At 46.6% G+C, this 19967-nt stretch overlaps 2 protein-coding genes across 4 annotated transcripts in view; one reads left to right on the top strand and one right to left on the bottom strand.

Moving 5' to 3' along the window:
- Positions 1-9710, bottom strand: part of LLGL1 (LLGL scribble cell polarity complex component 1) — a 103481-nt gene extending 93771 nt beyond the window's left edge. For 2 of the 3 annotated variants that reach the window (XM_043978137.1, XM_043978138.1), the window contains exon 1: positions 9407-9710. In XM_043978137.1, coding sequence (XP_043834072.1) covers positions 9407-9487 — 81 coding nt within the window. In that variant the 5' untranslated portion in view covers positions 9488-9710. The remainder of the gene's footprint in view (positions 1-9406) is intronic. The other variant, XM_043978136.1, reaches the window with a different exon arrangement.
- Positions 9711-18775: 9065 nt separating this feature from the next.
- Positions 18776-19244, top strand: LOC122734786 (40S ribosomal protein S15a-like). Its single transcript, XM_043975876.1, has one exon. The coding sequence runs from the start codon at positions 18802-18804 to the stop codon at positions 19192-19194; it is 393 nt and encodes a 130-aa protein (XP_043831811.1). The 5' UTR covers positions 18776-18801; the 3' UTR covers positions 19195-19244.
- Positions 19245-19967: the final 723 nt, after the last annotated feature.

The following is a 19967-nucleotide window of genomic DNA, read 5'->3' as shown; positions in this document are numbered from 1 at the left end:
CTCCCACCCTAGCTCCTCAGCTGGGCTATATTTAAACACTTCTCCAAATGTGTCTAAGCTAGCTCTCTCCCTCACCACACACCTCATTTCCAAGCTACAGCCCCCCCCACCCTGCACTTCTGGGGAAATCTTATCCTGGTACAGGCAACCCTGGCGCTCCCCCAGTGCTGGTACTAGGTCACAAAGAAGTGGCAGCAACAGCCAGGCAGGAAAACAATCCCCCAAGGCTCTGGGCTAGCTCTGGATTTAATCAATGCCTATTGATGTGACTCTACCCCAGCCCTCACTTCCCCCAACCTTGACCAACCCCATTCCTTTCCTAGGAGAAAAAAAAAATTAAACATCATACTTGAACCACTGCTTTCACAAGAGCCCACCCTGCCTGATGCCACCCCGACGTGTCTTCGACTAGCAGTCAGTGCCTGTTTACCCAGAGGTAAAAGCCTAACAGAGACCTATCCACTTAAGTTGAAAATTCCCAACTCAGATAAGCCCGTGAAGAAATGCAACAGTTTGGCTTGGGGAGAGGAGAGGAAATTGGGGACAACTCCCGGTTCTCAAAACTTTAGCTTTACTGGAGGTAAATTAAAGAAGAGGAAGAGATCTTGATGTAAAAAGGTCCAGGTCTGAATCACCCAGCCTCCTCCTCTACCCCAAACTAAAATTTTCTAAAATCCAGAGAACCAACTGGCAGGTGGGGGGGGGGAGAGAAAAAGGAGAGCTAGTCACCCCCACAGTCCTTCCCCTGAATAATGAATGACCACTCCAGAATAAAAGTCTCCCCTCCCCAAGACTACTTTCATTCTCTCCTGATCAGTAGAGAGATTGAAGATGTTCCTGAGAAATCAGAAGCAGGTTTTGACAGGAGGAAATCAGACTGCCTGGCCACTCCCTGCTTTTCTCCTATGATATGCCCAACCTTTAACTCATCAATTCTTAAGCTTTCTGGTCCTCAGGACCCCTTTAAGCTCTTAAAAATTATTTTAACCCAAGGGGCAGCTAGATGGCACAGTGGATAGAGCACCAGCCCTGGAGTCAGGAGTACCTGAGTTCAAATCCAGCCTCAGACACTTAACACTTACTAGCTGTGTGACCCTGGGCAAGTCACTTAACCCCAATTGCCTCACTAAAAAAACAAAAACAAAAAAACATGATTTTAACCCAAAGAGCCTTGGTTTATGTGGATTATATCTATCAGTATTTACTGTATTAAAATTTTTAAATATTGTTTAAATATTTATTTACTAATTCGCTTAGAAATAACAACAAACCCATTATGTTAACTTTTTAAAGTAAAAAAAAAAGCAACTATATTTTCCAAAACAAAAAAAAGTTAGTGAAAAGAACATAATTGTTTTACATATTTTTGCAAATCTCTACTGCCTGGCTTAATAAAAGACAGCTGGATTCTCATATCTGCTTCTGCATTCAATGTGTTGAGATATGTTAATTTTGGTCCCATCTCCTCTTTCATGGCTAAACTCTCAGAGAAGGCTGTCTACAATAGGTGCCTCCACTTCCTTTCCTCCCCCACTCTCTTATTAACTCCAACTTCACCATTCAGCTGAAACTCCTGTCTCTAAAATTACTCATGATTTCATAATTGCACAATCGAATGGCCTTTTCTCAGTCCCCATCTTTCTCGATCCACCTCCAGCCTTTGGCACTGTCAATCTCCCTCTTCTTGACATTCTACTCTTTTCCCTTTAGGTTTTTGGGACAATACTGTCTTCTGGTTCTCCTGTCTATCTGACCACTACTCAAGTCTCCTTGTTGTTTGTCCTTCATTCTCGAAAAGGACATCAGGGTGATATCAACCTGCAGTGAATTGGATTTAAGTGAGGGAAAGCTGTGCAAGGTCACCAACCTCACTCTCTCTTCCACAGCCATGTGTCCAGTGGCAAGACATACATCAGGATGACTGGAGATGGCTCCAGATGTTTGAGGCAACTGGGGTTAAATGACTTGCCAAGTATATAGAGCACTGGCCCTGGAATCAGGAGGACCTGAATTCCAATCTCACCTCAGACACTTTCTACCTGTGTGACCCTAGGCAAGTCACTTAACCCCAACTGCCTTTAAAAAAAAAATTCAAGGGCTAGGTGGCACAGTGGATAGAGCACCAGCCCTGGATTCAGGGGGACCTGAGTTCAAATCCAGACTCAGACCCTTGACACTTACTGGGCAAGTCACTTAACCCCAATTGCCTCACCAAAAAAAAAAAAAAAATTCAGGGCCATCTCCAGTCATCCTGATAAATATCTCACCACTGGATCCAGATGGCTCTGGAGGAGAGAGTGAGGTTGGGGACTTTGCACAGCCCTCCCTCACTTAAACCCAATTCAGTACAAGTCATGACATCACCCCAATGTCATGGTCCTCTTTGTTCTTGAAGGACAAACAGCAACTCAAGTCTCCTTTGCTGGATCTTCATCTAGATCATGCCTCATAACCATGGCTATCTCATAGGACTCTGTCCTGCCCCCACTTTTCTTCTCTCCAGAGGGATACTATTTCACTTGGCGATTGATCTTATCAACTTCCATAGATTCCATCATCTCTATGCTAATGATTCTCAATCTATTTATCCAGCCCTAATCCCTCTCCTGACATCCAGTCTCCCATTTCCAACTGCCTAATGGACATTTAGAACTGGATGTCCTGTGGACATCTCAAAATTGACATGTCCCAAACTGAACTCATTCTTTTCCCCCTAGACTTTCTCCTCTTCTAAATTTCCCTATTACCATTGAGAGCACCATCATCCTCCCAGTCACCCACACTTGTAACCTAGGTGTCATGCTCAACTCTTGACTCTCACTCCCATCCAATCTGTTGCCAAAACTAGTCAATTTTGCCTTACACGTCTCCCATTTGCCCCCTTCCCTCTCTTCTTTTCTTTTTTCTTTTTTCTTTTTTTTGAGGGGCAATGAGGGTTAAGTGACTTGCCCAGGGTCACACAGCTAGTAAGTGTCAAGTGTCTGAGGCTGGATTTGAACTCAGGTACTCCTGAATCCAAGGCCAGTGCTTTATCCACTGCGCCACCTAGCTGCGCCCCCTTCCCTCTCTTCTGACGGTGCCACCACACTGCTATATTCCTCACTTAATGCCCAGACTATAGCACAGCCTGCCGCATCCTTCACTCTGCTGTCAAAGTGATTTTCCTAAATCACAGTTCTGACCATGTCACCCCCCACCCCTACTCAGAGAAACTCCAGTGGTTCCCTATCACCTCCAAGATAAAATATACAAATCCTCTGTTTAGCATTCAAAGCCCTTCATAACGTTCACACCCTAGCGATATTGGCTGGCCTTGCTGTTCCTCAAACAAGACATCTCCCAAGTCCAGGCACTTTCACTGGCTATCCCCCCCCCCCCCATACTCGGAGTTTTCTTCTTCATCTCTGCCCACTGGCTTCCTTCAGGTCCTTGCTAAAACCCGCCTTCTACAGGATGCCTTTTCCCTGTCCCTTAAGAGTCTAGTGCTTTCCTTCTGTTGATTACTTCCAATTTATCCTCTATACAGTTTGTTTGTATATTGTCCTCCCCATTAGACTGTGAGCTCCTTCACTTCGGGGACTGTCTTTTGCCTCTCTTTGTATCCCCAGTGTTTAGCACAGAGCCTGGCTTATTGTTATGGCTGCTGAGTCATTTCAGTGTGGTCTGACTCTTCACAACTCCATCTGGGGTTTTCTTGGCAAAGATAATGCAGTGGCTTCCCGTTTTCTTCTCCAGCTCATTTTACAGTTGAGGAAACTGAAGCAAACGGGCTTGCTTTGAGTCACTCAGCTAGTGTCTGAGGCCAGATTTGAACTCAAGTCTTACTGACTCCAGGCCTGGTGCTTTATCCATTGCGCCACCTAGCTGCCCCTGTCTTAATAAGTAGGTGCTTAAAAACATTTACTGCCTGACTGGTTTAAGTATATGAAGAAAATCTGGACTCAAACAGATTTGTAGTTGGAGAAGAGTATGTTTATAGGCAAATAACATCTTAGTATTATTATGAAAATAGTTTTGCCCTTCCAGACTCCCTGAAAGGCTCTTTCAGATACCCAGGAGTCCAGGGGGCTACCTTTCGAGAACCTCTGCCTTAACTTCACTCAGCAGGGAGGCCCTCCTGTGGCCTTGGGACTTCTAGGAGTTACTTCATATGGCTGGCTATTCAATGTTCAGAACACACAGAGCCAATGGGACAGGGTCTCCATCTTTAACACTAGCACTGCCCTATTCTCCAGCCACATACTGATCCCCCTAAACACGACTGACTGTTTTCCAGTTCTGCCACCAAGCATAAGGAGGAAAAGGTAGGGGTATAGATGGCTGCAGGAATCTGTTCTCTCCTCTGGAGCAACAATTCAGAACTTCTGCCCCACTGGTACTGAGGGTGGAGAGGGTCTGTTTTGTACCAGAGTGGAGAAAAGTGGGCAGTACTGGAACAAAGGAAATTTCCAGCCAATCCCAAGCCTGGGCTTCCCTGTAGTCCACAATATCTGTCCCTAAAATTCTATGTGAGGACTGCTGGTGACAAGTGAGTTTGCATGTGTATATAAGGATACCTGTGTCTGACCAGCACTTTTGCTGGGCCCTAACCTCCCTGAGCCAACAGGAAATCACTCTAAAGAGAGAGAAAACGTGGTGTCGAAGGTGAACGGAATCTCGACTCTGCTACTTACTACCACGTATGCAACTGGGAACAAGACTTTCAGCCTCCATTTCTTCATGCATCAAATGAGGAGAGTGATTCCTCTCTGTCCACCGCAAATAGAGGCCAGCCGACCACAACTGGGACACCAATTCTGAGGGCTTCTTTAATTCAACAAGCACATCTTAACCTCCTATGAGGTAGACATGCTAAGTAAGATACAAAGATAAAATAAGAAACCGTAAAGTCGAAATAAAATACATCCGCCACACTAAATCATTTCGGGGAGGAGGAAGATGCACTAAGAAGTAGAGGAATTAGGAAAGGCCTGCTCTTAGAGATGGCACTGGAGCAGAGCACAACTTTCCTCTTCAAGCAAAGCCATGGAGCTGAGAGATGGAAGGTTAAATATTGGCCACTGCAAATATACCTGCTTCCCACCTGACTCTGAATCTTCCCCCTTCTGCCCTGCAGCCTGGGTCTCACCACTGGTGTGACTTTAGGCAGGTCTTTGCTTCTCAGTTTCCTCAACTGCAAAATGAGGGCCTCAGCTTGTCTAGCCCTACATTTGTGACTTTGAGCACAAGGACATTACTTTAGTTTGCTTCCCCAACATGTCCAATGTGTATGGGAGAGAATGGGATAGACTTGAGATGCTGGGCCCTCCCAGGGGTTGCATGCTGGTTAAGATGCCTGATGGGCATGGGAAGTGAGGAAGGGGAAAGCACGGGTCTCTTTTATACCTCGTAACCAAGCAAAGTAGGGAGCCAAACCAGGTGGGACCTCCAGAAATCAATTCCCACCCACTCTGACAAATTCTCTCCTCCTTCCTTACCCTACCATCTCTGCCAGGACCAAAATTCCTCTACTGGACCAAACTGAACCCTGTTCTCCACATCAGAAGCCCATTTGTGGGTCTTCCTAGCAGATATCATCTAAAGCACACTCCCTTACTTACCTGGAATGCCAGAGAACTATAGATACCATTTGTTCTTCCCTCCCTGTCTAGCCCAACCTGGATGACTGGGAATTAGAGAATTTCATTTTCTGTATGACATCACTCATTCACACCCAAAGATCCAGCCCTAAATAGAACCCACAAATATCAGAGATAAAAGGAAGGAATCTTAGAGATTACCTGGTCCAACTTCCTCATTTTATACAGGTGAGTAAACTGAGGAGACCCCAGAGGGAAATGACTCATCCAAGGTCACACAACTACTTGGTGATGGAGCTGGGACTAGAACTCCTGATTCCTGGGCCCTAACACTCTTTCCACTACACCAAAACTGCCTCTTAATATAGTATTTTATTTTGGGGTGAAGGCTTTTGGTTAGTTTAAGTTTCCATCCCATAGAATCTAAGACCCCTAAGTTTGTCAAAAGGAAGTTTACAGGTCACCCCTCATTGGCTAGAATACCCCAGGGAAGGAGAAAGAATTCTTCACAATTCTTTCCATCTGCAGATCTCCTCCCCCCTACCCCAGTCTCCATTTCACACCCTATTTCCTTAAACAAGGAAATGCCAATTTAACCAAATGATTAACTCAAAAGAGGGAAGAGGGGGAAGGGAATGCCTCACACTTCCAACCAACAGGGCCTCAGTCCCCTTTGGCCTCACAGCCCCACAAAGGTTTATGGCAAAGAGGGGAAGAACTATGAGAATTGTCATGACAAAAGGTCTGAATGCATCCTCTGCTTTGAACTTATCCAAGAGCCCAAAGCAAGAAATTAAGACAGGGCCAGAGGCTGTAGAGAATGGTCCCACAGGGAGTTTCTCATCTCTCAATTATTAAGAGGGTGCTTCCATGCCTATCTCAATAGCATGGAGGAGTATGGAAACCTTAGAGATCCATACCCACATCTCCCCCATTACATCCCATCTCCTATCTCCAGGCCCAGAATGTTCTCCCTGTTTACTTCCAACTCTTGAAAGTCTTCGCTACCTTCAAGGCTCAACTGTTACTTTCCTACAAGAGACCCTTCCTCCAATTATAATTTTCACTGACTAATCCTTCCCACTAGAATGCAAACTTTTTTTTGTCTTTGTAACCCAACGGCTAAACACAGTGCCTGGCCTTGGTTATTATTTGGTTGTGCCTGACTCTTTGTGACTCCATTTAGGATTTTCTTGGCAGAAATACTGGAGTGGTTTGCCATTTCCTTCTCCAGCTCATTTGACAGATGAGGAAACTAAGGAAAACAAGATTAAGTGACTTGCCCAAGGTCACACAGCTAGTAAATATCTGAGGCCAGACACTCTATCCATAGTACCCCCTAGCTGCCCAGTTGGCCCCTAGGAGGGGCTTAATAAATGCTTGTTGAATTGAATGAGAAAACTAAGGCCTATTGAAGGGATGCGATTTATTCAAGGCCACACAGTGGTAGAACCAGGACCAACAATCTGAATCTCCAAACTGAATGCCCAAGGCTCTTTTGGTCACACCAAAATGTCACTATGGCTCTAAATCTGCAGTTGGCAAACTTTGTACGGTAAAAATATAAAAATCATTCTTAGCTTGAGGTGGCCTGGATTTGATTGTTGGGCTATAAGTTTGCCACAGAGTCAGTCAACACTTGCTCTGAGTGTGGAGTAAAAGAGAGAGCTTCCTACCTTCTCTTAGTGATACAAAAGATTCCCTGTTACAAAGCTTCTCCCATACACCAGTACCCATCCTTCTACCATTTATGATAAAGATGGCCCCTAATGTCCCTTCCAGATCTAAAATTCTATGGAACTTCACACAGATATGCCACACTGTGAAATCCTGCCAAGTTTTTAAAAATTGGGTTTTACCCAATGAAATAACTGGGCAGGGATTGTTTCAAATGTCAAGCTCCCCTGCTCTCCCTTCACATAACCCCAAGTTACCCTGGAAAGACACCATGGAATAACATAAGGCCCATCCTATAATAACTCTGGCTTGATTTTGTCCTAATGATCACCAAAACCTAATCAAATGTGTTGACTCATCTCTAATCTGGGTGACACTCCTGGGGGCTAGAAAAGACCTCACTACATAAACCTCCAGCAGGAAGAATTGACCTAGTACAGTAGCTGACATAATATGGGTACTTCCCAGTCCAATGCTGCGGTTCCCAACCTGTGGGCCAGGGAGTTCTAGACATCTCATTAGGTGACAACATAATAAATAATAAACAAAGCTACCTTTTGCAGGGCAAATGTCTCTCACATGCATTACTATTTTTCAAATATATATAGATGCTGTGATTAAAAAAAGACAAACTGAAAAGTACTACAGAATTCACAGCAACTTTGTAATTATTTATTTTCTCAATCAGGGTATAATAGTACAACTACTATCATGTAGGCGTCCACAATATTTGATGTTAAAAGGTGTCTTCATACTTAAAAGTCTAGAAAGCACTTTTAAACAAGTGATCACAGAGAGATCACAGGCCTATGAAGTGGGAGACTAGGGTTCTTGGCTTTGCCACTTAATAGCCTACTTCATTTAGCCAAGTTCCCTTCTTTCATAGTCTCAATTTCCTCACCTATAAAATGGGAATACCTATTCTCAGCAGATTGTTGTGTGTATCAATTAGGTATTAAGTATTTTTTTTAACCACAAATGAGACTTGTTAAATGGTGCAAAGATCCAGGACCCTTACTCCCCAAGGGAAGTATAGCCGATAACCCAGGGGGCAATTAATACTCGAGTCATTGGTTTCTGGGTCTGTTTCCTTCCTCATCTCTCTGCTCTCATAATTACCCAGAGAGGCCAGAAGAAAAGTTAAGAGGATTGCAAGGATTGCAAAGGAGGGAGAAGAGGGGGCAGGATGCTTGCCCTGGAGACTAGATGAACCACATCCCTAACTGAAAAGATTTGTTTCGGGGTGAGGAGAAGAGACAAGAAACCCAGGAGCAGAGTAATGGGACTGCTTTACAAAGAAGCGGGTCTGAAGTGAATGTGAGTGAGTGTGAGTGTGAGAGAAGAGTTGAGTGAGTGAGTGAGTGTGTGAGTGAGTGTGTGTGTGTGTGTGTGTTGGGGGAAGGGAGCGGTACTGTTCTGTTTGTTTTCTCTGCCTGTGTATTTGTGATCCTTCTCTTCCCAGGCTGCCCCAGTCATCATCCTATCCACCACCAACCAGCCGCAAAAATCCCAACTACCTTTGCCCTGTCCAGCAACTCCTAGCATCAGTTAGAAAAGCAAAACAAACCTATTCTTCCAGCCCTAAAATGCTGTGCTCCTATTCCGGGGACTCTTCCACTGGAGGGTGGGGAGGGAGGAAAAGGGAGTGAAGGCTGAGAAAAGGGGGGGGGGGCACTGAGTCCTTCCTCTCTCTCCTACACGGAGGGAAATAGTCGGTAGGGGAACATGGGGGGTCGGGAAGTGAAGTGAGGGGAGGGGAAGGGAGTGGGGTCCGTTAAGATTTTGCATTCAGATCCCCAGCCCGGGAATGAGCCAGCTTGCAAGGGCCCGAGCTTCCACACCCACCCAGCACACCCACTTCCGAGGGGCAGGAGGGGTGGGTGAGTAGGGGTGTCTTTCTGCCCCGGGCTTTCTGGGGCTCTTGCTTTTTCAGATCCGGACGCCGTTGGGGCGAAGAGCTAACTCCAGTCCCCCCAACGCCCCAGCTGAAGCCCATCTGCCTGCCCCTCCTAGCCCAACGTGGCTGCTCCTCTCCTCCTTCTCCTCTTTCTTCCCCCTCGCCTCCCCAAACCCACCCCACGCCCCTCATCTCAGGCAGCTTTTGCACCAGCCCGGCCGCCCCCCCACCCCACCCCAGTCCATCTCCTCACCTTGTTAAACGCAAAGAGATCCTGTTTGATCTTCTCCCTCTGGGGGTCGTTACCCTGCCGCCTGAACCGAAACTTCATCATCTTGGGCTGCGGAGCGGGACGTGGGTCTCAGGAGGAATGGTTCGGAAACAATGTAGCACCGGCCTGTTCCCCCCGCACCCCCCCATGCAAGAAGCCCCCAGCGCGCCCTCCTCGCGGGAGCCTGGGCATCCAGCCGCGCTGCCCCGCTGCAAAACCCCGGGGAAGCCGGAGGCGGAGGGGAGGGGGGGCGCAGGAGCAGGAGGAGCAGAAGTGGAAGAGGGGAGGGGGGGGTTAGGAAGAGAAGGCGGGGAGAAAGAGAGAAGGTGGGAGTGACGGACGCGCCGCCTCGCCAATCAGCTCTACTCCCTGCAACGCCCTCCGCTCCCCCCTCCCTTCACCCCGCAACTCCCGCATCCCTAAACCAGACAATGGGAGAGGCAAAGGCCCGGCGTTTGCCTGGCTCGCCTTTCCTACCCGGGTGAGTGAGCATGTGCCAAGGCCGCGCGCCTCTCTGGGAAATGTAGTTTTCTCGGGACCAAGCCTGCTTCTGCAGATCGCGTGTGCGCACGGGGTGGGGGGTAGCCTTTCTGGTTTTTTTTTTCTCCACCAGCGAAGGGCTCGGGTGTTGTTCCTGTGTGACTGCGGCTTGGGATCTTCCCCCCCCCTTTTCTTGGCGTGATGTTTCTTCCCCCTTCCTCTCCCTGTAATACAGCCCGAGGCCTCTGGAGCTTGCACGCAACGTCCAAGCTTTGGCGGCCGGCGCTCCCAGGGCCAGGCACTAAAATGTTTGTCTTGAACTTTGCAGGGAGCTTCGAGGACTGTAGGGAGAATTGTGCTATGAGACCTGCATTAAGCGAGGTGCGGGGCAGCGAGCAGTAGCTTGGAAAGAGTGGGACGCTGGCTTTGATGTTCCATTTAGTCCGCAGTGGGGCACGCGGGAGACGTGGAACCCGATCTGGTTTCGAATGCAGCACTTGCTCGCTTTGTTGACTCTGGGGGAGTCACTTCCTTTTGTAAAGGGAGGATAGCAACTGCCCTGCCCACTTCTGAGAGCTATTGTGAAGATTGGCTCAGATAAAGAATTTCGAGGCTTTGTAAAAAAGTGATAAGCGATTCTGAATCGGAATCTCAAGAACAATCCAAACCTTGTTTGGTGGCGAAATTATAACAATATCCTACGTCTCTAGAGCTCAAGAACTTTTCAAGCACTTTTCATATCTACTTGCCCATTTGATCTCCCCCCCCCCAGGCAATGAGGGTTAAGTGACTTGCCCAGGGTCACACAGCTGGTAAGTGTCAAGTGTCTGAGGCCAGATTTCAACTCGGGTCCTCCTGAATACAGGGCTGGTGCTTTATCCACTGTGCCACTTAGCTGCCCCTGCCCTTTGATCTTAAGAACAGCAAAGTCCCAGTAGGTCAGGAGAGATTTATGCCCATTTCACAGATAAGGAAAACTCAGGAAGGTTAAGTGACACAGTAGAGGCAAAGCCAGAGCTCGGATCCAGGTATGGTGCAGTGGAAAGTGCTGGACTTGGAGTCTTAAGACCTGGGTTCCAATCTCTGTTCAGCTGTTTACTACCTGTGCAACCTTAGGCAAGTTATCTGACCTCTATGGGCTTCAGTTTTCTCATCTGTTACATTGGATGTCCTCTAAGGTCCCTTTAAGCTCTTAATACATGATCCTATAATGTGATATTGCCCGTGAAGGAGAGAAACTGGATGAAGATAGACCAATCAGAAAGCTACTGCTAAATAGCACAGGCGTGAAGTGAGGAGAACCTATATCAGTGAAGAGACTGTGTGACTGAAGAGAAGGGGGAGGATATGTGATATTATGGTGGTAGAAACAAGACTTGGCAACACAAACACATGAGATGAGTGTGAGAGTTGAGAATGGTACTGAAATTGTGAGCCTGGGTGCCTGGATGGTGGTGTAGATTAGCTGGGAAAGTACATAAGGCTTAGAGACCAAGGCCAAAGAACTAGTGACTGAATCCAGGGTTCCTGACTCCCAGGTAACCTTTTCAATTGTACCATCCTTGTCATTCCTTTTGTCAACGGGGCATTCTCTGTGGCACCCTCTCCCCAGCCAGTTCTTCTAGTTTTCCATATATAAGGCTGCCTTTGGAACCTACCTCTGCTCTCCAACTCTCTTTCACCCATGGATAAAACACCAGCCCTGGATTCAGGAGTACCTGAGTTCAAATCCGGCCTCAGACACTTGACACTTACTAGCTGTGTGACCCTGGGCAAGTCACTTAACCCCCATAGCCCCGCAAAAAAAAAAAAAAAAAAAAGAGACTGTCCTCACTTCACGCCTGTGCTATTTAGCAGTAGCTTTCTGATTGGTCTATCTTCGTCCAGTTTCTCCCCACTGCAGTAAATCCTCCACTCAGATGCCAATGTGATCTTCCTGGAGCATATGTCCCCTCCCCCCAACTTCTTAACCATGTCACCCTCCCTCCAACTCACTAAACTCCATTTGCTCCTTATTGCCTCCAGGGTCAAATATGAAATTCCCACGCCTGGAATGCCCTTTCTCCTCACCTCTATCTCTTGGCTTCCTTTAAGACCTAGTTTAAATCCCATCCCCAGTGCTTTCCCTCTGTAACTACCTCCAATCTACCCTGCATATATCTGATTTGTACATAGCTGTTTGCATGTTGTGTCTCACCCATTAGACTATGAGCTCCTGCGGGGCAGGGCAGGACCATGTTTTTGCCTTTCTCTATCTCCCCATTGCTTAGCACAGTGCCTGACACCTAGCAGACACTTAATAGATTCTTCTCGACTGACCAAAAAGAGTGTGGTCTAGGTAGTCTCTAGTGTCTCATATCTGTGATATTCTGTGAGGTACCCGGGGACGCTGGAGGTGGTTCTCTCTTCTCTTGCTGCCTTCATTATTCTTTTATTTATTTTTTATTTTTTTGGTGAGACAGTTGGGGGTAAGTGACTTGCCCAGGGTCACACAGCTAGTATGTGTCAAGTGTCTGAGGTCGGATTTGAACTCAGGTCTTCCTGACTCCAGGGCCAGTGCTCTATCCACTGCACCACCTAGCTGCTCCCATGCCTTCATTATTCTCATCTGGGATGAGACATGAGGGGTGGAGGTGAGGGTAGGGAGAGTGACTTATACCCCTTCCTAACTCTTTCCCAAACCAGTGCTGCTGCTCCTTTGTCTGGTCCTTGACCTGTCAAGGCAACAGCATTGACAAAGCACCAGCTGAACCCTCAGGGAGGCCCACTCTAGCTGGGGAGATGGAGATAAGTCACAAACATAGGCACAGCAACATACAATGAATGCAGATGAATCAAGTTTAACCTGTGTGCTGGTCTACAGAGATGCTGAGTAAGGTGGGGTTAATCAGGAAGTTGGGGAGGAGCGTTGAGCTGAATCTTGAAGGAGAATGACAGGCATGCTCTGACAGGAAGCAGGGGAAAGTGGTTTGGGGAATGGGCCAAGATCCTCATTGGTACCTTCCCAACTCCAGACCCTATGCCAGCTGGCCCCAGTGCTTTGACATTTAAATACAACAAATATGGTTTAGGCACCTGCTGTTTGCAAAGCACTGGGCTTGGGGCAGGGAAAGAACATGAAAAGTTTAGATAAGACATACCTGCCCTTGTCTTGCTTATAACTAAAAGATCTCCATCCAGAAGATTACCCTTCCCATGATCTTAAACCTCTTCTATTCCCCTAATTCCTTCCTGGTCAAGAGGACTGGAGACAAGACTGTGTACCGGGTACCCTTAAAGCAAGGCCCTATCATAGGCAGGGAGGAATACAGGGGAAAGAAAAGAACTAACCCATACCATCTGGGAGTTGGCAGCTTGGGAATGTGGGGTTTTTGTTTGTTTGTTTTTTGGTCATTGAGGGTTAAGTGACTTGCCCAGGGTCACACAGCTAGTTCATGTCAAGTGTCTGAGGCCAGATTTGAACTCCGGTCCTCCTGAATCCAAGCCGGTGCTTTATCTACTGCACCACCTAGCTGCCCCAGGGAATGTGTTATTTATGTGAGCCATATTCAACCTACTAAATCATATACACCTTAGTAAATCATATACTCTTTGTCAGAAGGTACTCTGTTGTAGGAGCATAGCTCTACAGTGGGAAGGGACCTCAGAAGCCATTTAGTCAAATCCCCTCATTTTACATATGAGGAAATAGTTCTGGTAAGTGACTTACCCAAGGTCACACAGTAAGTTTCAGAGATAGGATTTGAATCCCAATGCTCTGGCTACTTAATACCCTTGTGACCTTGAGTAACTTCTTTGGGCCTCAGTCTCTTCACTTATAAAATAAGAAGTTTGGACTAGCTGGGTTCTGAGACCCTTTTGTTGTTGTTCAGTTGTGTCTAACTCTTCATGACCCCATTTTGGATTTTCTTGGCAAAAATACTGGAGTGGCTTGTCATTTCCCTCTTCGCCTCATTTTACAGATGGGGAAACTGAGGCAAACAGGGTGACATACCCCGGGTAACACAGCTAGTGTCTGAACTCAGGGAGATGAGTCTTCCTGACTCTAAGGTCCTATCTGGCTTGAAATCTATGATCCAGTATGGTCGTCCATATTAATTCCATGTTGTTTTATCAATGTTTGTGACCTCCCCTCCCCCCATGGAACCTTCTCTCTAGCCCTTTTCATTCTGGAGCTGAAATGGGTGGAGAGTATCCATGAAATAATTTATCAGGACTGCCAAGTTCGAAACTGCTTGGGTGGCGAAAGGAGCTGGATCGGGATTGTAGGAAAAGATCCAGTGGAATGGAATTCCTGCTGATCCCAGCTCAAGCCCTAAGCTGTTCCCACCCCACAGCTGTATGGAGCAGTAAGGAGAGGCCACTAGAAATGTCAGAGGCCTGGGACCCCCAATTCCTGACATGAGAAGCAGGACCTACAAACAGAGTAGAGCCTCCCACACAAGTTCCAGAAGAGTTCAGCAACATTTAGCCAGAATGTCCCCCTAGGAGGGTCCTCCCGATGCCCTTGGCCAGCCTTATGCCTCAGCAAGAGAGAAGGGAAAAAGAATCTATAGAGAAACAAAACAGAGTGAAAGAGAGAAGGGGTGGGGGAAGAAGTAGGTATTAGCACTGGTAGGGAGAGAGGAGGCACCCATGGCCTTCTCTGTGACGGAGCGACCACCACAGGACAAGGATACATGATCATTAAAGATTCGGAAACCCTTGTCCTCACCCTTTGAACTTCCAACCCTTTGCCTATCTCACGGCCTCATCTGTCACCCTATTTATTAGGAGACAAGTCGGAGTCAACCAACCCGGGTCCCCACCCAGGGTCTTTCCATTAGGTGGCCCTGTTGTCTTATCTTTACAAGCCTCCATTTCCTCATATGTCAAATGAAGATAACATTTGCCCAGTCTGCTTCACAGGGCGTTGTGAGCATTCAATGGAGATAACAGATGTGACCCTGATTTAACAAGAGTAAGTCACTCTACCCATGTGAGGTATCTCCTTATGGATCTCCTTATATGATGCATCTCCTTATTTTATGCACCTGAGTTGTACTCACCTGTCTCTAAACACTCATGTGATATGACTGGGACAGTCACCCAGACATCTCTCCACCTCTCCTCCTGGCTAAATATAACAAGCTACAAGTATAATTTCTGAACCATCCGGAGCCATGGCCCGTGTTTGTGCCATCCCCACCAAGGGACCACTCCCTCTATTCCTTCTTGATTTCTTCTCTTCCTTTGACATCTCTCTGTGAGCCTCACAAATTGACACTGCTAGGAGCAGCTGATTTTTCTGATTTCCCAGAGCAAAGGGTGATTCTGAAGCCCATGATGTGGATTTCACTTCGTCTTTTGCTCTTTCATGCCTTTTCTGTAACAGAACCATTTGAGGAGAAATCTGAGCATTAGCTCATAGGTTTCTGTCCTTGGTGCAGAATTCTACAATCTCACCTCTCCCCCTATACTCTACATAATCCTATCAGACAGGGTTTTCCCAGTGGTTAGGGAGTTCTGGTAAATTAAATGTGGGCCACATGCTTGCTTGCTCCTTTATAGATTAATTATGTTTTCCTGGTCACAGTCTAATCCTAACCCCACAAAAGCTACTAGGGATGTGTCTGGGAGTCTGGGGTAGGAGGGTCAACTGTGCTTTGGTAGGAACAAGGAGAAAGCAACAATGGCCTGAGCTCTGGAAAACTCTGCCCTGTATGTAGCCTGTGCTTCTAGGGATGGGCTCCACCAGCTTGGAGCTGACTGACTCACCCTCCATATAGGTTCTCAATCCACTGAAGGTCTCTGTCACAGCCCTATGTACTCCTTTAGTTTTAGTCACTTCTTAGAGCTTAAGAATGAAGCATATTAATAGACTAGGCCTGACTCAGGCTGGTCTGGTGGTTCAGGTTTGGGTTTGAAACAAAATGAGACACTTAGAGACATTAGCATTGGTAGAGCATGTCAATTCAACCAAAGAGGGTTGACTTAGCCATGGTACATAAAGGAAACTCGATAAGGATACAGCACTGATTCAGGGACCAAGCACTCTGATCCCCATATGGAAACACATGTGGTCAGCAGGATGTTGGATGCAGTGACTTCAAACAGCAGCTGCATATTACCAAATCTGAGGGGCACTGACTCCTTGAGTGCTGGTTGTTTATGCCCTGGGTGACAGGGAAGCCGAGTCAATAGCTTGAGCCTTAGCCCCTTGGACCAATCCAATCTCTGGGACAGCTTCCTGGTTGGTTAGAGGGAGGAAAAAGCCAATCCAATTCATATGTTCAATTTATACTGTTCCTACCACAAAGGGATATCACCAAATGTCAGAGTTGGAAGGGTCCTTGAAGACCGAACAGTCCAACCCTTAGCCCACCAGAAATCCCTTCCTCAATGTGTAATAGGGGCTGTCTCCCACATGTAACATGGCGGTGTTATTGTGTAGCTTGAAGGGAAGAACAGACATCTCTAACCTCTTCTCCACCCCCCCCCCCAATCCTTCTCCAAGGGACACTTGAATTCCTGCCAGGAGGGGAATCAGGAGGCCGGGCCAGAAGCTTGGTCACTCTGTTTTCCTCAGAGAGAAGGGATGCTGGGCTAGGATTATATTTATCTGCTCCCTTAAATAGTTTAGGGGGTGTGGTTTTCAGATTCAATCCAACTTCTGATTATTGTTTCATTAATTGGGAAGAGCAGGACCCCAGTCTCTCTATGTGAGGCTTGACCCCTTTCCCACCAATTGCCAGTTTTTTGTTTGTTTGGGGGTTTTGGGGGGGGGTTTGGTGAAGCAATTGGGGTTAAGTGACTTGTCTAGGGTCACACAGCTAGTAAGTGTCAATCGTCTGAGGCTGGATTTGAACTCAGGTACTCCTGACTCCAGGCACCACCTAGCTGCCCCCCAATTGCCAGTTTTACAGTGAACACACACAGCGATTATCAAAGAAATCCATTTATCCAATTTGACAGCCGAACAAAGATCAGAAGCTTACACAGGAGAATATATACTAGACAATTCAGAATAAAGGAGCTCTCCCACTGGGAGTGAGGTAACTCAGCTCACCCAAGAGTGGGAATCTTGGATCTTATCCTTGAGGAAGTTCCCCAAAGTCTCCTAGTGTACCAAGCTGGACATGGTGAAGACGGCACACACCTCTCTCTCGTGTCAGCTTCTTCCCACAGTCTTCCTTCAGTAACCTGAAGTAGGGTTGGTATCTTCCATTTTCTCTCTCAAAGCTGGGAGCCAGAAGTGCCTGAAGCCTAAACAGATTCGAAGAGACTCTTTAAAAGACATGAAGGGACTGAACAGCTCTCTTCTCTCCCACACTAAATAACTCTGCCTTGCCCTTCATGCAGGTGCAGTGCGTTAGTCTAAACCAAGGAGTATCTCATGTCAATCTCATGCCAATGGGCTTTGACACTTGGGTTACAAATAGACGCAACAAGGGATTATCCATCTCCTCCTTACATACCTCTGGTGATGGGGAATCTACTACTTCCTCAAGCAGCCAAGTCTCCTTCTGGAATGTCTAATTGATATGAAGATTTTCCTTATATGACACCTGTGAGTTGTATGTATACTTGGTAACAGCTAGCATTTATGCTTACCACTTTAAGTGCAGAGCACTTTATATATGCTGTCTCATTTACAACAACCCTATGAGGTAGATGCTATTATCCCCATTTTATAGATGATGCGACTGAGGCCGAGAGAGGCTAAGTGACTTGCCTAGTGTCACACAGCTGGGAAGTGTCTGAAGTAGAATTTGAACTCAGATCTTTCTGACTCTTTGTTGTTTGTCCTTTGTTCCTGAAGAGGACCATGACATCAGGTGATGTCATAACTTGCATTGAATTGGATTTAAGTGAGGGATCACTGTGCAAAGTCATCAACCTTCCTTTCTCCTCCAGAGCCATCTGGGTCCAGGTGTAATATATCAGGACGACTGGAAATGCCATCCCCCTATGTTTAAGGCAGTTGGGGTTAAGTGACTTGCCCAGGGTCACAGAGCTAGTAAATGTCTGAGGTGAAATTTTAACTCAAGTCCTCCTAACTTCAGGGCCAGTGCTTTATCCACTGCACCCTAACTATAAGCTTTAACTCTCTATCCAGTGTGCCACCTCATGGGGTCATACCTCATGTAGCAGAAGCAACCTGCATCCGCTGGGATATAACTTTCCTTAAGCCTACAGAAAGCTAGCATGCCACTTTGTGAATGATCCAAAGAGGGAGAACTATTTTTGGTTAATTCAAGGTTTATATTTGATTTGTCTGTTTGGTAGCACTGTGTTCTAGCCACTAGCCAAGGGGGTGATTGTGCACCATTTTTAACATTCAGAGACAGTCATGTTCCAGATCTTGATGCCATAGAGTAATGCCGGTAAAAAGTTTGTGTCGAAGAAGATGGGAGATTCTGTCTGGCTGCTCTCTTTTGGGCTGATTCCATTGCTGATGGTGTCTAGTGAGAGACAATGCTGTCAGAGCAGAGGCTTTGAGTCTTCTCCCCTCTGAGAATAACACGTGGTCCTGTGAAAACAGATCTCTCTCCCTTTTCTTTGCCATTTGTATTTTTCCATTGTGTGTGAACTAGATCAATCCAGAGGCTTCAGCCCTGTAGCTTTTGAAAGTTTAAGAGAGAGTGCCTACGGGAGTCCAGGAATATGAGCCTGTGATGTAGCCAGGCCAGCATCAATACCTGAAAAGAGAGGAGTGCCCTTCAGGAGCGGCCTCTGAGACCCAGCCTGGTAGTAGCCCAGATAAGGGCTCACCTGTTGGCCAAGCCACATCTGACTTCGTGGGATCAATGTTACATAGAAATGTTGCTAAATCTGAGCCTGTTCTCAGGTAGGGGAAAGTATGTCAACAAGATTGAACTGTTTGGCTCTTTCCGCCATCTTGCAGTGCCGCCACCATGGTGCGCATGAATGTCCTGGCAGATGCTCTCAAAAGCATCAACAATGCAGAAAAACGAGGAAAACGCCAGGTTCTCATTAGGCCGTGCTCTAAAGTAATCGTCAGGTTCTTAACTGTGATGATGAAGCACGGCTACATTGGCGAATTTGAGATCATCGATGATCACAGAGCAGGAAAAATTGTCGTGAACCTCACAGGCAGATTAAACAAGTGTGGTGTAATCAGCCCCAGATTTGATGTTCAATTGAAAGATCTGGAAAAGTGGCAGAATAATCTGCTACCATCCTGTCAGTTTGGATTCATTGTGCTTACAACCTCCGCTGGCATCATGGACCATGAGGAAGCAAGACGAAAACACACAGGAGGAAAAATCCTGGGATTCTTTTTCTAAGGGTGTAAAACATACATACAAATAAAATGCTCCAATGGAAAAAAAAAAAAGATTGAACTGTTTGTACTTTTGTTACTACAACTCTTCCAAGTAAATATCTCTTGTCAAAGCTAATTGATAGGGGCAGCTAAGTGGCGTAGTGGATAGAGCACCGGCCCTGGAGTCAGGAGTACCTGAGTTCAAATCTGGCCGCAGACACTTAACACTTACTAGCTGTGTGACCCTGGGCAAGTCACTTAACCCCAATTGCCTCACTAAAAAACAAAAAAAAAAAAACCCAAAGCTAATTGATATTAACTGGTTAAGTGAAACGGGGGTGCTAGTCATTCACTGAAATAACACAACTGATGGGGGCTCATGCCAAAGGCTTTGAGAAAAGACTTCCCCAAATCCCTCTGAGTTAAATCTAACCCTAGGAGTCTGAGGGGGAAGATATAGCTGACCTGATTCTGGGATAGTGGGAGTATATCCTCTTCCCGGATAGAATTTTATCTACAGCTCCTGGCACATAGTAGGCACCTAATAAATTGCTGTTATAAGAACCTTGGGGGCCGTAGAAAGTACAAATTATAACCTTATTAAAAAGTTGCAGTACTTCCACCCACCACCTGAGGGCATTTATCTGCAAAAGCTTAAACTACTCCCATGCCACCAAAAAGGCCAGCCAGCAAGTGGGGTCTGAATTCAAGCTAGAGGACTGTTGTTGTTGTTGTGGTTCGTCCTTCATTCTATAAGAGGACCATGACATCAGGGTGATGTCATGACTTGCACTG

This window comes from Dromiciops gliroides, chromosome 1, assembly GCF_019393635.1.
Source record: "Dromiciops gliroides isolate mDroGli1 chromosome 1, mDroGli1.pri, whole genome shotgun sequence".
NCBI classification, from domain to species: Eukaryota; Metazoa; Chordata; class Mammalia; order Microbiotheria; family Microbiotheriidae; genus Dromiciops; species Dromiciops gliroides.
The sequence above is the reverse complement of the archived record's forward strand: the minus strand, read 5'-3'. Positions and strand labels throughout refer to the sequence as shown.